Source organism: Lipotes vexillifer, unplaced genomic scaffold (genome assembly GCF_000442215.2).
Source record: "Lipotes vexillifer unplaced genomic scaffold, Lipotes_vexillifer_v1.1 scaffold97, whole genome shotgun sequence".
NCBI classification, from domain to species: Eukaryota; Metazoa; Chordata; class Mammalia; order Artiodactyla; family Lipotidae; genus Lipotes; species Lipotes vexillifer.
This window is the reverse complement of record NW_006775688.1, coordinates 675,410-691,955: the sequence shown is the minus strand read 5'-3', so window position 1 is coordinate 691,955 and position 16,546 is coordinate 675,410. Positions and strand designations below refer to the sequence as shown.

The 16,546-nt window shown below is 44.4% G+C and overlaps 1 protein-coding gene across 1 annotated transcript in view; it reads left to right on the top strand.

The window, feature by feature from the left end:
• Nucleotides 1-15,042, top strand: part of NMNAT2 (nicotinamide nucleotide adenylyltransferase 2) — a 160,257-nt gene extending 145,215 nt beyond the window's left edge. Inside the window, exons 9-11 of the mRNA XM_007450136.1 lie at nucleotides 11,216-11,317; nucleotides 11,463-11,530; nucleotides 13,915-15,042. Coding sequence (XP_007450198.1) covers nucleotides 11,216-11,317; nucleotides 11,463-11,530; nucleotides 13,915-14,017 — 273 coding nt within the window. The 3' untranslated portion in view covers nucleotides 14,018-15,042. The remainder of the gene's footprint in view (nucleotides 1-11,215; nucleotides 11,318-11,462; nucleotides 11,531-13,914) is intronic.
• Nucleotides 15,043-16,546: the final 1,504 nt, after the last annotated feature.

Sequence of the window (16,546 nt, the reverse complement as noted above, 5' to 3'; positions counted from 1 at the left end):
ATTCCATATATATGTGTTAGCATACGGTATTTGTTTTTCTCTTTCTGACTTACTTCACTCTGTATGACAGACCCTAGGTCCATCCACCTCACTACAAATAACTCAATTTCGTTTCTTTTTATGGCTGAGTAATATTCCATTGTCCATATGTGCCACATCTTTATCCATTCATCTGTCGATGGACATTTAGGTTGGTTCCATGTCCTGGCTATTGTAAATAGTGCTGCAATGAACATTGTGGTGCATGTCTCTTTTTGGATTATGGTTTTCTCAGGGTATATGCCCAGTAGTGGGATTGCTGGGTCATATGGTAGTTCTATTTTTAGTTTTTTAAGGAACCTCCATACTGTTTTCCATAGTGATTATATCAATTTACATTCCCACCAACAGTACACTGTTGGAGGGTTCCCTTTTCACTGCACCCTTTCCAGCATTTATTGTTTCTAGCTTTTTTCATAATGGCCATTCTGACCGGCATGAGGTGATACCTCATTGCAGTTTTGATTTCCATCTCTAATAATTAGTGATGCTGAGCATCTTTTCATGTGCCTCTTGGCCATCTGTATGTCTTCCTTGGTGAAATGTCTATTTAGGTCTTCCGCCCATTTTTAAACTACATTGTCTGTTTTTTTGATATTGAGCTCCATGAGCTGTTTATATATTTTGGAGATTAATCCTTTGTTGTTTCATTTGCAAATATTTTCTCCCATTCTGAGGGTTCTCTTTTGTCTTGTTGATGGTTTCCTTTGCTATGCAAAAGCTTTTAACTTTAATTAAGTCCCATATGTTTATTTTTATTTCTGTTACGCTAGGAGGTGGGTCAAAAATGATCTTGCTGTGGTTTATGTCAAAGAGTGTTTTTCCTATGTTTTCCTCTAAAAGTTTTATAGTGTCTGGTCTTACATTTAAGTCTCTAATCCATTTGGAGTTTATTTTTATGTATGCTGTTAGGGAGTGTTCTAATTTCATTCTCTCTTTTTTTTTTTTTTTTCGCGGTACGCGGGCCTTTCACTGTTGTGGCCTCTCCCGTTGTGGCTCACAGGCTCCGGACGCGCAGGTTCAGCGGCCATGGCTCACGGGCCCAGCTGCTCCGCGGCATGTGGGATCCTCCCGGACCGGGGCACAAACCCGTGTCCCCTGCATCGGCAGGCGGACTGTCAACCACCAGGGAAGCCCTAATTTCATTCTTTTACATGCAGCTGTCCAGTTTTCCCAGCACCACTTATTGAAGAGGCTGTCTTTTCTCCCCTGTATGTTCTTGACTCCTTTGTCGTAAATTTGGTGCTCATATGTGCATGGGTTTATCTCTGGGCATTCTATCCTGTAGCATTGATCTATATTTCTGTTTTTGTGCCAGTACCATACTGTCTTGATTACTGTAGCTTTGTAGTATAGATTGAAGTCAGGGAGCCTGACTCCTCCAGCTCCGTTTTTCTTTCTCAGGATTGCTTTGGCTATTCGGGGTCTTTTGTGTTTCCATACGAATTGTAAGATTTTTTTGTTCTAATTCTGTGAAGAATGCCATTGGTAGTTTGAGAGGGATTGCATTGAATCTGTAGATTGCTTTGGACAGTATAGTCATTTTCACGATATTGATTCTTCCAATCCAAGAACATGGTATATTTCTCCATCTGTTTCTGTCATCTTTGACTTCTTCCATCAGTGTTTTATAGTTTTCTGAGTACAGGTCTTTTGCCTCCTTAGGCAGGTTTATTCCTAGGTATTTTATTCTTTTTGTTGCAGTGGTGAATGGGAACGTTTCCTTAATTTCTCTTTCTGATTTTTCATTGTTGGTGTATAGGAATGCCAGAGATATCTGTGCATTAATTTTGTATCCTGCAACCTTACCAAATTCATTGATTAGTTCTTGTAGTTTTCTGGTGGCATCTTTAGGATTTTCTATGTATAGTATCATGACATCTGCAAACAGTGACAGTTTGACTTCTTCTTTTCCAATCTGGATTCCTTTTATTTCTTTTTCTTCTCTGATTGCCCTAGCTAGGACTTCCAAAACTATGTTGAATAAGAGTGGGGAGAGTGGACATCCTTGTCTTGTTCCTGATCCTAGTGGAAGTGCTTTCAGTTTTTCACCATTGAGTATGATGTTTGCTGTGGGTTTGTCATATATGGCCTTTATTATGTTGAGGTAGTTTCCCTCTATGCCCATTTTCTGGACAGTTTTTATCATAAATGGGTGTTGAGTTTTGTCAAAAGCTTTTTCTGCGTCTATTGAGATGATCATATGGTTTTTATTCCTTAATTTGTTAATGTGGTGTATCACATTGATTGATTTGCATATATTGAAGAATCCTTGCATCCCTGGGATAAATCCCACTTGATCATGGTGTATGATCCTTTTAATGTGCTGTTGGAATCTGTTTGCTAGTATTTTGTTCAGGATTTTTGCATCTACGTTTATCAGTGATATTGGTCTATAATTTTCTTTTTTTGTGATATCTTTTTCTGGTTTTGGTATCAGGGTGATGGTGGCCTCGTAGAATGAGTTTGGGAGTGTTCCTCCCTCTGCTGTATTTTGGAAGAGTTTGAGAAGGATTCGTGTTAGCTCTTCTCTAAATGTTTGATAGAATTCACCTGTGAAGCCATCTGGTCCTGGACGTTTGTTTGTTGGAAGATTTTTAATTGTGGTTTCAATTTCATTACTTGTGATAGGTCTATTTCTATTTTCTAATTCTTCCTGCTTCAGTCTCAGAAAATTGTACCTTTCCAAGAATTTGTCCATTTCTTCATGGTTGTCCATTTTATTGGCATATAGTTGTTTGTAGTAGTCTCTTATAATCCTTTGTATTTCTGCAGTGTCAGTTGCTTTCTGTGGTATCAGTTGTGATTTATTTCTCATTTCTAATTTTATTGATTTGCATCCTCTCCCTTTATTTCTTGAAGAGTCTGGATAAGGGTTTATCAATTTTGTTTATCTTCAGAAAGAAGCAGCTTTTACTTTTATTGATCTTTGCTATTGTTTTCTTCATTTCTATTTCATTTATTTGTGCTCAGATTTTTGTGATTTCTTTCCTTCTACTGCCTTTGGGTTTTCTTTGTTCTTCTTTTTCTAGTTGTTTTAAGTGTAGGGTTAGATTGTTTACTTGAGATTTTTCTTGTTTCTTGAGGTGAGATCTTTTTATTTCTTCTTTGATTTCTTCAGTGATCTCTTGGTTATTTAGTAGCGCATGTATTTGTGTTTTTCACAGTTTTTTTCCTGTAATTGATTTCCAGTCTCACAGCATTGTAGTCAGAAAAGATGCTTGATATGATTTCAGTTTTCTTAAATTTTCCGAGGCTTGATTTGTGACCCAAGATGTGATCTATCCTGGAGAATGTTGCGTGTGCACTTGAGAAGAAAGTGTATTCTGCCACTTTTGGGTGGAATGTTCTGTGAATATCAGTTAGGTCTATCTGGTCTATTGTGTCATTTAAAGCTTGTGTTTCCTTATTTATTTTCTGTCTGGATGTAAGTGGGGTGTTGAAGTCTCCCACTATTCTTGTGTTACTGTCGATTTCCCCTTTCATGGTTGTTAGCCTTTGCCTTATGTATTGAGGTGCTCCTATGTTGGGTGCATAAACAGTTATCATGGTTATATCTTCTTGGATTGATCCCTTGATCATTATGTAGTGTCCTTCCTTATCTCTTGTAAATATCTTTATTTTGAAGTCTATTTTATCTGATATGAGTATTGCTACTCCAGCTTTCTTTTGACTTCCATTTGCATGGAATATCTTTTTCCATCCCTTCACTTTCAGTCTGTATGTGTCCCTAGGTCTGAAGTGGGTCTCTTATAGACAGCATATATATGGGTCTTGTTTTTGTATCCATTCAGCCAGTCTGTGTCTTTTGGTTGGGGCATTTAATCCATTTACATTCAAGGTTATTATCGATATGTATGTTCCTATTACCATTTTCTTAATTGTTTTGGGTTTGTTTTTGTGGGTCTTTTTCTTCTCTTGTGTTTCCCCGCCTAGAGAAGTTTCTTCAGCATTTGTTGTAAAGCTGGTTTGGTGGTGCTGAATTCTCTTAGCTTTTGTTTGTCTGAAAAGCTTTTGACTTCTTCATTGAATCTGAATGAGATCCTTGCTGGGTAATCTTGGTTTTAGGTTTTTCTCTCTCATCACTTTAAGTATATCCTACCACTCCCTTCTGGCCTGCAGAAGTTTTGCTGAAAAATCAGCTTATAAACTTATGGGGATTCCTTTGTATGTTATTTTTTGTTTTTTCCCTTGCTGCTTTTAATATTTTTTCTTGCATTTAAATTTTGTTAGCTTGATTAATATGTGTCTTGGTGTGGTTTTCCTAGGGTTTATCCTCTATGGGACTCTCTGTGCTTCCTGGACTTGGGTGACTATTTCCTTTCCCATGTTAGGGAAGTTTTCCACTATAACCTCTTCAAATATTTTCTCAGACCCTTTCTTTTTCTCTTCTTCTTCTGGGACCCCTATAATTGGAACTCTGGTGCATTTATTGTTGTCCCAGAGGTCTCTGAGATTGTCTTCAATTCTTTTCATTCTCTTTTCTTTATTCTGCTCCTTGGCAGTTATTTCCACCATTTTGTCTTCCAGCTCACTTACTCGTTCTTCTGCCTCCATTATTGTTATTGATTCCTTCTAGTGTATTTTTCATTGCAGTTATTGTGTTGTGTATCTCTGTTTGTTTGTTCTTTAGTTCTTCTAGATCTTTGTTAAACATTTTTTGTATTTTCTCAATCCATGCTTCCATTCTATTTCCAAGATTCTGGATCTTTTTCACTCTCATTACTCTGAATTCTTTTTCAGGTAGATTGCCTATTTCCTCTTCATTTATTTGGTCTGGTTTGGTTTTTACCTTGCTCCTTCATCTGTGACATATTTTTTTGCCATCTCTTTTTTTTTTTTTTTTTTTTTTTTTTTTAATGAGTGGGATTGTGTTCCTGTTTTACTGGTTGTTTGACCTGAGGTTTCCAACACTGGAGTTTGTAGGCTATTGAGTATAGCTGGGTCTTGGTGCTGAGATGAAGACCTCCAGGAGACCTCACTCTGATGAATATTCCCTGGGGTCTGAGGTTCTCTGTTAGTCCAGTGGTACGGACTCAGAGCTCCCACTGCAGGAGCTCCCATCTGACCGTGGGCTTGCAAATCAAGATCCTGCAAGCCACATGGGCAGCAAAAGCCACATCCTGCAAGCCACATGGGCAGCACATGGGGTGCCACATGGGCACCCCACCCTGGGGTGGGGGTGGGGAAGGCCTTGGCTGTGGAGAGCAGGGCCTAATCAAGGGTGACGTTTGGGTGGTGGGTGGGGCCAGTGCTCAGGACTCACAGGGCTGGAAAAGGCCCTGGGAGCTGTGGGGTGTGGGGCTTAGGCTCAAGGAACAGAAGGGTCCCAGGCATGCCCCCCACCCCTGGTCTCAGAAGGCAGGGGACCTCACCTCGGAGCCCAGCAGGCTTCCTGGGCTCGAATGGGTGCGGCAAACGCCCTCCTCTCCTTTCCTGCTCCTCTGGTCTGGGGTCTGGGAGGGCCCCTCCCACCTGCCTCTCCTGATCTCCTGGGCCTCCCTCCTGTGCCCCCAGGACCAATGCAGTTGGAGGGGAAGGGGGGTCCTTGGAGGGCAGGGGACCGGCCTGGGAGCTCAGCAGGCTCCCCGTGCCCAAGTGGGCAGGGCAATCGCCCTCTGTTCCTCTCTCACTCCTCCCACAGGGCCCCTCCCACCTGCCTCTCCTGATCTCCCTGGCTTCAGGGGCACCGATCTTGTCTGGCCTCCACTTCTCCTTTCCTGGAGGGCCCCTCCCACCTGCCTCTCCTGATATCCCTGGCCTCAGGGGTGCAGATCTCGTCTGGCCTCCACTTCTCCTCCCCCTCGGTCTCCCTACATCCTACCGGTTCACTCTGGGGTTCCTCCCGTCTTCTTGGGGGGGGTCAGAGTTCCCCACGAGCAGCCGGCAGGCACCCTAGTTGTGGGGAGTCCTAACTCTGTGTCTTCCCACACCGCCATCTTGACTCCTTCCCACACCGCCATCTTGGTATTTAAGTGAAGGGTTTCGAGCCAAGGAGCAACATAATTTGGTATATTCACATTATCAGTCTGGATGTTGGGAATAGACTGAAAAAGGCAAGAGAAGAACAAACCAGAGCAAGCAAAGTGAGAGCTGATGGAGATGAATTCGTTTTCATTTTTTTTAATTTAAAAAAATTCTTTTTTATTAATTTTTATTGGAGTATAGTTGCTTTACAATGTTGTGTTAGTTTCTGCTGTACAGCAAAGTGAATCAGCTATACGTATACATATATCCCCTCTTTTTTGGGTTTCCTTCCCACTTAGGTCACCACAGAGCATTGAGTAGAGGTCCCTATGCTATAAAGTAGGTTCTCACTAGTTATCTATTTTATACATAGTATCAATAGTGTATATATGTCAATCCCAATCTCCCAATTCATCCCACACACCTCGCCCCCCCTTTCCCCTTTGTATCCATACATTTGTCCTCTGTGTCTTTCTCCTTTGCAAATAAGATCATATATGAATTAGTTTTCTGTTGCTGCAAACTTGGTGGCTTAAAACTGCACACATTTTTTCTCTTTCACTTCTGGAAGCCAGAAGTGTGAAATAGGTTTCACTGGGCCAATACTAAGTTGTAGTCAGAGCTGTAGTCCTTCCAGAGGCTCTTGGGGAGAATCTGTTTCCTCGCCTTTTCCAGCTTCTAGAGCTGCATTTGTTGCATGCCTTGGTCCCTTCTCCCATCTTCAAGGCCAACAGTGTAGCATCTTCTCTGCTCCATCTTCACATCATCTTCTCTCTCCTGTGTTAAATCTCCCTCTGCCTTCTTCTTTAAGGACACTTGTTATTACATTAGGGGCCACCTAGGTCATCCAGAATAATCTCAAGATCCTTACTTTAATCACATCTGCAAAGTCTCTTTTGCCACATAAATAACATTCACAGGTTCCAGGGATTAGGACCTCGGTGTTTTGGGGGCCCATTATTTAACCTACCAAAGGAGGCTTGGACCAGGGTAGAAGTGATGGAAATGGTGAGAAATGAGCAGATTCTGGGATTTGTTTTGAAGACCAAACCAATTGGGTTGCTTTATAGATTGAATGTGGGATGTGAGAGAAAGAGAGGAATCAAGGAAAGCACCAAGGCTTTGGCCTAAGCAGTTGTAGGAAGAGAGTTTCCATTTACTAAAATGAGAAAGTCTACAGGAAAAGAATCTTGGTGCCTGTAGGATGATGGTGGAGGGGACTGACTGACTGATTGATTGATGTCAGAGAGTTCAGGGGCTCGTGGACATATTATTTAGGTTTGAGATGCCTCATCCAAGTGGGCATGTTCAAGAGACTGCTGGATGTATGAGTCTGAAGTTCAGGAGAGGAGTCTACGCTGGAGATATAAATTTGGGAGCCTTCCGTGTATCTTTAAAGCTTTGAAATTGAAAGAAATCATTAAAGGTGCAAGTGTAGATAGAAAAGAAAAGAGATCCAAGGACTGAGCCTGGGAGACTCCAGTCATTCGAGATCGGGGAGATGAGAAGGAACAGCACGGGGAGACCACAAAAGAGCAGCCAGTGAGGTAGAAGGACGACCGGGAGAGGGTGGATCTTGGAGGCCACGTGAAGACAGGAGACAAGGATAGGGGTGGGGGTGGGCAGGGCAGCTAAGCTCCTGGAAGGAGATCAAAACCTGTGGGATGAGGGCACACCTTACCAACTCTAGCACCCGGCACCTCCTAGCACCCCAAAACACACACACACAAACACCTTCTGGCATGAAAATCAAGCCCATGTCCTCAGATCTGGCCAAAAGAGCAGAAAAGTCTGCATTCTCTGGTCCAAACCCCTGCAGAGATGCCACTTGGATGTGGTAAAGCTGTGTGTCTTGTCTGGTAGACCCATCTCCTTCACCCCATCTGTGATTCCGAGAGGGCAAATCTGTCACCTGTTTCTGGAAGAGGAATTCCATCTCAAGCATCAAGGTCTCCATCTGCTTGCCACCCATTGAGCAGCCTGCATTGTTATTGATTGGGCGCTCAGATCATTAGTTCCTGAGTAGAAAGCAGCAGCTGCACTAATGTCACAGGTAGGGCTGTTCCCCGTGAGGCCTGACTGCCATTCTGAACCATTGTTTTAATGCTTTAAACTAGAATGCTCACTATATATATATATATATATATATATATATATATGCTTTATTTATCTTTATTTTTGGCTGCGTTGGGTCTTTGTTGCTGCGTGCAGGCTTTCTCTAGTTGCGGTGAGCGGGGGCTACTCTTCGTTGCGGTGCGTGGGCTTCTCATTGCAGTGGCTTCTCTTGTTGCGGAGCATGGGCTCTATGTGCATGGGCTTCAGTATTTGTGGCTCGTGGGCTCAGTAGTTGTGACTCACGGGCTGTAGAGCTCAGGCTCAGTAGTTGTGGCACACGGGCTCAGTTGCTCCACGGCATGTGGGATCTTCCTGAACCAGGGCTTGAACCCGTGTCGCCTGCATTAGCAGGTGGACTCTTAACCTCTGCACCACCAGGGAAGTCCTAGAATGCTCACTTTAAATAGCCCTGTTATTTCACGCATCATACATGAAACATCCATTAGATCCTCAGAATCAAATTGAATTCAAATCCTGTTATACAATCAACACCAGATATCTTGAAACACCTACCTACATAGCCAGGCAGTTGAGGAATCTCCATGTACACCAGCTTGGATGGATTCTCTTCTCTTCCCTTCCTTTCCCCTCCCCTTCCCTTTCCGTCTCTTCTCTTTTCTCTTCCCTTCTCTTTTCTATCTCTTTCTCTACCCTAAAAATTCCCCTCAAGTTTTAATTCAGTACTTAGATCACTGGTTCTCAAACTGGGTTGCATATTGGAATTAAAACCTAGAGAATTAAAAAAAAAAAAAAAACTAATGCCTGGGCCCCATTCCCAGAGATTCTGATTTAGTTGATCTTGGGTGTGAGCTGGGCTTTGAGGGGTTTTTAAGGTCCTCAGGTGACTCTAATGTGCAGCCAAATTTGAGAACCAGCGTCTTCAATTACCTTCTAAGTAGTGAGTCCCAGTGCAATATTTTAAATGCTATGGCAGGAGAGGCTGGATCTACCTCCAACTCCCTGCCCTGCCTCTCCCTAACATTCCCGGTTTATGGGACAAAGACTTGGGGCCGGTTTACCGGATTTGAACACCAGTAGATGCGGCATGTTGTGTAATGTTCTGTATCTTCCAAATAGCATGATCCAATGTGGGCTCAGATATTGTACACCCAGCTTTTAATTTCTCTCTGCAACTTCCCTCCTATGGCACCTTCAGCCAATTTTTAATTGCAGCTCTAGCTCCAGTTGTAAGCAATGGGAGAAATAGGGTGAAGGTGGATGGAAATAGCCAAGGGCACACAGGTGCACACAGTACAAGCACACACACGCATAATCAGTGAATCAGCCTTAGAAGTGGAATTCTGCTGGTACAGAAATCCTCTGATAGAGAAGAAGCGGCTGTAGTGCTCTATAATGTCTGTTTTTGTGGCAATCGGTTGGAGGATTATGAGAAAAAACCTTTTTTTTTTTGCCCCAAAGCAGGTCTTGCCCAATGAGCTGCATTCTCGGAAGAAACCTGCCTGTCCCCTTCTCCCTCCATCTGGGATCCTTAATTGGCAAGATCTAAACCGTAATGTGCCCAGGCTAGATCCGAGTCTATTAAATGCCATAACTCTCAGGCTCTTTGAAAAGAAAAATTCCATGACCTTCAAGAAAGCAGCTTGGTAATAAGTCTCAAGACCTTGAAATATGTCCAGTTCATATCCTTTCATCCAATGATTTTACTTCCTGTCCTAAGGAAATAATCAGAGATGTGGAAAAAGGTTTATGTATACAGATCTTCAACAAAGTGTTATTATAGCTGCAAAAATCAGAAGTAACTATACACTGTCTATAACACAAATTCCATTTAATATATCATGGTATATCACAGTATAGTCAGGCAATGAAATATACAGATTGTCAAAACACATTTTCAATTTTTTTTTTTTTTTTTTTTTGGCTGAGTTGGGTCTTTGTTGCTGCACGCAGGTTTTCTTTGGTTGCAGCGAGCAGGTGCTACTCTTGGTTGTGATGCGCAGGCTTCTCATTGCAGTGGTTTCTCTTGTTGCAGAGCACGGGCCCTAGGCGCATGGTCTTCAGTAGTTGTGGCACAGGCTCAGTTGTTGTGGCTCACGGGCTCTAGAGTGCTGGCTCAGTAGTTGTGGCACACGGGCTTAGTTGTTCTGCGGCATGTGGGATCTTCCCAGACCAGGGATCAAACCTGGGTCCCCTGCATTGGCAGGCGGATTCTTAACCACTATGCCACCAGGGAAGTCCTCAAATATTTATAACCATATGAAAAAATGCTCACAATATAATGCTAAAAGAAAAAAAATGTATAGGTAAAATGATTAATTTTGCAGTTCAGTCCAGTTGTGGATATACACATCAATTTGTAGAGAAAAGCACCCTGAACGTAAATACTAACTTGTTAACAGTGGTTCTCTGGATTGTGTGGTTGTGATTGATTTCTTATATATTTTTTTTTCTTTTTCTGAGTTTCCCAAGTTTGTATCTATAATCAGGAAAAAAATTATTTTTTAAATGAAAAGGTTTCATTTCTCATGATGGGAGCCATCTTCTATTGGAGGCTGATTTCAGAAGTGACCCCATAGTTATCCTCCTTATCACTGCCTGTGTACACACTGATGCTTTCCAAGCCCTTCCCTGCTTTTCGCTGCCCTGAGTCCCACAGCATCTTTGACATGGGTGAGCCAGGGGAGCATTCCAGCCCCTCTCAGGAGACCAGCCGGGGGCTGGGGTATGCTTGCTGGGCAACCGAAGAGGGTACTTACCAGGTAAGGACCATGTGTCATGCTGCTCTTCAGCATTATGAGCTCAGCGGGAGCCTCAGGAATTGGAGAGATCTTGCCTAGACACGAGGAGCGCACTTATCAATTCAGTCTAGAGGTGTTCATTAAGGGTGCCAGGTGAAGTTCCCACTCATTCCATGAACACTGTTTGTTACAGGTTGTAAGTTGAAGGAGCTGACTGATGGGGCTGAGAAGGCAAGTTTGGGACTAAGGCTTGGGGTTCCGAGAGAAGATAGCTCCACCTTGCTAGGTAGTTGCTTGGTAGGGGTTTGTAGTCAAGGTCTCACCAAAGGGCATTTCCTCTCTCTCTCTCTCTCTCTCTCTCTCTCTCTCCCCCTCCCCCCTCACCGTTTCTTCAGATGGAGGTGATTGTTGGGGACTTTGGGATCGTGGTGGTCCCCCGGGACGCAGCCGACACAGACCGAATTATGAATCACTCCTCAATACTCCGCAAATACAAAGTGAGTCCTCCGTTCTCCCTGCTGGTGTAGTTATGTGATGTGGGCCTTCTCTGAGAAGCCTGCGGGCTGAAGAAGTGAGGATACAAAAGGAGTTTAGCCTAAGAGACTGGCTACTTACTGTCTCTGCTTTGTGCTTTGTCCCCAGAACAACATCATGGTGGTAAAGGATGACATCAACCATCCCATGTCTGTCGTCAGCTCAACCAAGAGCAGGTACGTTTGACAAACAACCAGAGAGACCTTGGTCAGACTGGCTTACAAGTTCCCATACAACTCTCCTCAGTCCAGGCTGACCGTTAGGTTGGCTGACACCTGCTGCCCCAGTATGCAGCCTTCTTTTTAGAGCTTATATATTTGTCCCCAGTCATTGACTTTTAAAAGGGGAATGGGCCATTTATTAGTTTTAGCTGGTTTGAAGGGGGAAAAGGAGGTTTTTAGTTTGGACTCTAGTTTGAGGTACGCATGGAATTTATAAGCGTTTAGGTTAAGCTGCCATAACAAAAAGACCCCCAATAGTTAGAGTTTTAAATAAGAGAAATGTTTATATCCCTCTAACTGAAGTCAGAAGAAACTGAATCTCTGTTCTTTTCAATGTGAAGCTTCCCTCTCAGGGTCCACAGCTGCTACAGTGACTGTTCTCAGCCAGTGGGAAAGGGCAAGGAGCTTTGTCCTTAAGAAGGTGACCTGAAGTTGCACATATCCCTTCCCCTTCATCCCCCTGGCTCAGCCTCAGTCATGTGGCCATGCCTAGCCTCCAGGGAGGCTGGGAGTAGACTTTGTAACTTGGCAGCCCTGTGTCCAACTAAATCTTGGGAGGTTGTAGTACTAAGCAGAAGAAAGAATGGATACTAGGGGCCAGTTAACAGTCTTCACCACAAGCCCCAAGTGGGAATGTCCAGTGGAATAATAAGATGTGTGGAATATAGAGGTCTGGAAGTGTCATGAAACTGAAAGCCATGAGTACCTAAGTGTAAATTAAAGTTCAGGGCTGTGGCTGCGCTCACAGGGAGAGTCAGCAAGAAGAGAAGAAAGCTATGCGGAATACTTAAAACACATTAACATTTAAAAGAAGGCTGAGGAGTAAATTAGATGTTTGGGATTAAGATATACACACTACTATGTATAAAATAGATAACCAACAAGGATCTACTGTATAGCACAGGGAACTATACTAAATATTTTGTAATAGCCTACAAGGGAAAAGAACCTGAAAAAGAATCGATAGATATATATGTATGACTGAATCACTTTACTCTACACCTCAAGCTAACACAACATTGTAAATCAACTATACTTCAATTTTTAAAAAGTAATAAAAAAATAAAAGAGACGAAGGAGCAGTCAGAAACCACCAGCATTGGTGGCCCTGGAACAAAGGCAGCAGAGGGTACAAAGATGGAGAGCCCCGTCAGTTGTCATCTGTGTCGCATGTTTCAGAGAAATCAGATGAGCCCAGGATTTTAAAAGGTCCACTGGACTTCTTCCCTGGAAGGTGATTCTGTAGACACTTGAAATAGTAGCATCAGCTGTGAGGCGAGAGCAGAAACCCAGTGACAACAACCAGTGACGGGAAAGGGGAAGGCTGTGGTTCCAGCCATGGCTGCACAATAGAATTACAGTGAGAACTTACACAGCACAAATTCCCATGTCCCATTGAGTCCCACTGAATCAGAATTTCTGGGTGTTGGGCCTGGCTCTCTGCTTCCTGGGTGATTCTCATGAAGCTGGGATTGCCATTTGGAAACCACAGTTATAGACCACTTTTTCAAGAAGGCTCCCTGTAAATTGTGCAGTGAGGCACTTGAGGACCTAGCTTGCTGGAAGGTCAGGACACTATGCATTGAAAAGGCACTGAGCCAGCCTCTGGGGAGATCTCACAGGGCAGAGCACAGATGCCTTTTAGAATCTAGATATCCGGAGTATATGAGTTCTCACAAATAGCTCCTTGGGGCCTGGCATTCCCAAGACCATCATGCGCATAGAAAATGGGGAGCAGCCAGACCAAGGCTGGAGCAAAACCGTGCGGAAACCAAACTGTATGACCAGACCCCTTCTGTACTTGGTAGTCCACCCGCCCCCCCAGGGCTTGTGAGAAGGGCCTCAGAGAAGGGCAACTTTTTCTCTATCAGGGCTTCCATAGGAAGGAAAAGAAGGGGTCAATCATAAGGTTCATTTTCATGAGACCATGGTGTAGAGAAACACAAAGAAATGAAATAAGAATAGCTAACACTTGCATTGAAATGCCTACTGTGTGCTTGGGCTTTTCTAAGTGCTTTGTGTAATGACTCATTTAATCATTTTAATAACTGAGATCGGCCCAGATACTACCCCCATTTTATAAACGAGAAAATGGAAGAATAGATGGGCTTAAACAACTTGCCCAAGGTTCCTCAGTTAGGAAGTGGCAGAGTTAGGATGGGGGAGGAATTATGGGGGCAAGAGGGCTTTTCCTGATAGGGATGCCATGTATTTAGCCTAAGCAAAGACTGGTAATGGGGTGTTGGGTAAACCCTTTCCCCGAAAGGGAATGGGCTGGCCTGTCCTCTGGCCTTGCTTCAGGAAAGGATGTCATCTGATTACTGTCTCTTCTCATCCAGGTTGGCCCTGCAGCATGGGGACGGCCATGTCGTGGATTACCTGTCCCAGCCGGTCATCGACTACATTCTTAAGAGCCAGCTGTACATCAACACCTCGGGCTAGCAGCCCCAGGGCCCTCTGCTCCAATCTCCCCTCGTCCTCCACCAACACACTGGCCCCTGCAGCCTCTGTCCGTCCCATTTCTCTCCTGCCTCTCTGTTCCTCCATCTCATCTTGACTGTTGTCCCCACTTGCTGACTCAACCCCCCACAGTGTGGAGGACCTGCAGAGAACCACGGCATACCCCACTCCGCAGTCATCTTCGGACAAACTTTCCTCTGGTCTCCAGGTTGGGGGTGGGTGAGGGGGTAGGGATAGGGGAAGTGCGGTCCTCGGAGATGCGCGGGTGTCCGTCTCCCAGCATGCTCTGGGGAGGTGGCTCCGGCCCTCGCCTTCCCAGCATGCCCTTTACCACAAAGGGCTATTTTTCTTTCTTTCTTTCTTTTCTTTCGTTTTTTTATGTTTTGTGTCGCTGTTGTTCACTCCTCAGAGAACTTGGATCCAACCAGTGTCCGTGGTTCTTTATGTTTGTAGTCTTGTTGCATTCCTGTGGTATTCCTTCCATTTTGAGAGGATACCGCAGCCAGCCTCAGCTCTCAGAAGGTGCGTGTGGGCTACACCCGGTGAACGAGGCCGAGCCACCTCCACTTTCCCAACACCCTCACCCACCTACCCACTTTCTCCCCTCTGCTGCCCACACACACCGCAGTCTGGGGTCGAGATTGAGACATTCATGTTCTGAAACCTGGGATGCAAGTCTGGGAATAGTAGGGTTTCTCAGAAGGATTTGAGCCCATTTCCCTAGTTTCAGAAGGCCACGTTCCTGATGGGCCTGTGATCACACAGAGCCAGTCCCTTCTCCTTTCTTGGTGGCATCTGTGTGGTTACTTATTTGGTCTGTGACTGGTGACAGAATGTGGGTTGTTCTCTGCCAGCCCGGGCATTACCAAGGGACCTTCAGATCACCATCAAAGCCCTTGAAGGCCATACTTAGCCGCATTCTTGCATTTGAGAAGAATTACGTACGCAAGGCCAAATCCCAATAATGCAGTCATTTCTGAAATAAAGTATGCTAGGAATTCACTCAACCCTAGAGTCTTTGCTAACTGGAATTGCTTATTGCCTGTTTGGCTGGGAAATGCTTCTGTCATAATGTAAGTCCAGGGTGACCTAGGAGAAAGCAGTTAGTTTCCCTGATGGGAACCGGTGATTCTCACCCACTCTAGCTTGGTAACACAGGCGGCGCCTGAGGTTAGTTCCTTTTTGAGAAGCAGAGCCTCAGCCTTGTTCCTGGGTTAGGATTACATCTTGTGCTGAGCCCAGCAGCCACAGTCATCGCCGCCTGGTGAGCGTGGGCTCACAGAACAGAGATCTCGGGGGAGAGTCAAGAGCCGCTAAAGTGTTTCACCCCTTTTCTCCCTAATTTCCCACCTTCCTCTGCTGCCCTGGAAATAGTTTTGACAGACTCTGTTCTAGTTGTTCAGGCCTCGTTCACGACCTGCTTAAAGAACCAAAAGGAAATTACCGTCTTGTACTCTGTGTCCCTCATCCAGTCTCTGGCTCTTGGGGTTTTGGTTCTTTGAGGAATGGTCCCTGAACGGTAGGATAATTTTTTCAAAATCTAGTACCAACCGGGCCAGGTAGGATCTGACACCAGAAACAATGTTCTTCACCACACATTTCACACCTGTAACATCCTTCAGTAGCCTCCAGGGAAAGAAACTAAATTCAACAGAAGAGTAGCAAGGTGGGGTGGGGGAGGTGCTGTTCCTCTTGCATTATGGAAATAATCTCCAAAGGACAGAAGTGAGATCCTATTCTTGGATCTCAGTGTTTGGCTAAGGATCATGGAATCATAAACTGGAAAGATCTTTAGAGATTTGTTGATCCAACCTTTCCTTTAAAGGATGAGGGAGCAGAGATCCACTGGATTAAATGGCTGGTCCAAGGTCACACAGCAAGTGTAGAGTCTGGCAAAAGGCTAACGTCTCCCTGACCCCTTAGGTCATCACACCACATGGTCTCTGATCCTCTGGTTCCCCCATGATACTGACCGGGTAAGATGTAGTTTTCAGCCTTTACCTGGCGTCTTTCTCTTAAGTTATGTTTGTCTCAGGTGCTCCCTGTGTATGGCCTTGTGTTTGCTAATCCTGGGGGAGGGTGTGATGGTGAGGAAGGCTGTAGCTAGGTTTCCCTTAGAAACCGATAGCTGGAGATGGCAACGGCTTGGAGGAAATCTGAATCCAAGAAAGGATTGCTTTGTGGAAGACAAAGACCCAGAAGGTGCTCAAGATTGCATTAGTGATGGAGAGAGAGTGACAGAAGTATCTTTGTCTAGGCAAGACAGTTGCAAGCCAGGAAACGAAACAAAGGAAATCAGGGAGCTGGATTCCCTGGGGGAACACGCATTTTCAAGGATATGGAGTTTATGGATAGAGTTTATTCTGAAGATCCACGTGAGCAGATTTGAGAAAGACCAGCTGTCTTTTGTCTCTTTGGTCCACTTTTCCTTTGCTGGGCCCTGTGGTCAAGCCCCATTTAGTCCACGACCCATGAGAGGAAACAGGGCTGGCTCTCGGCATTTAATGGGGG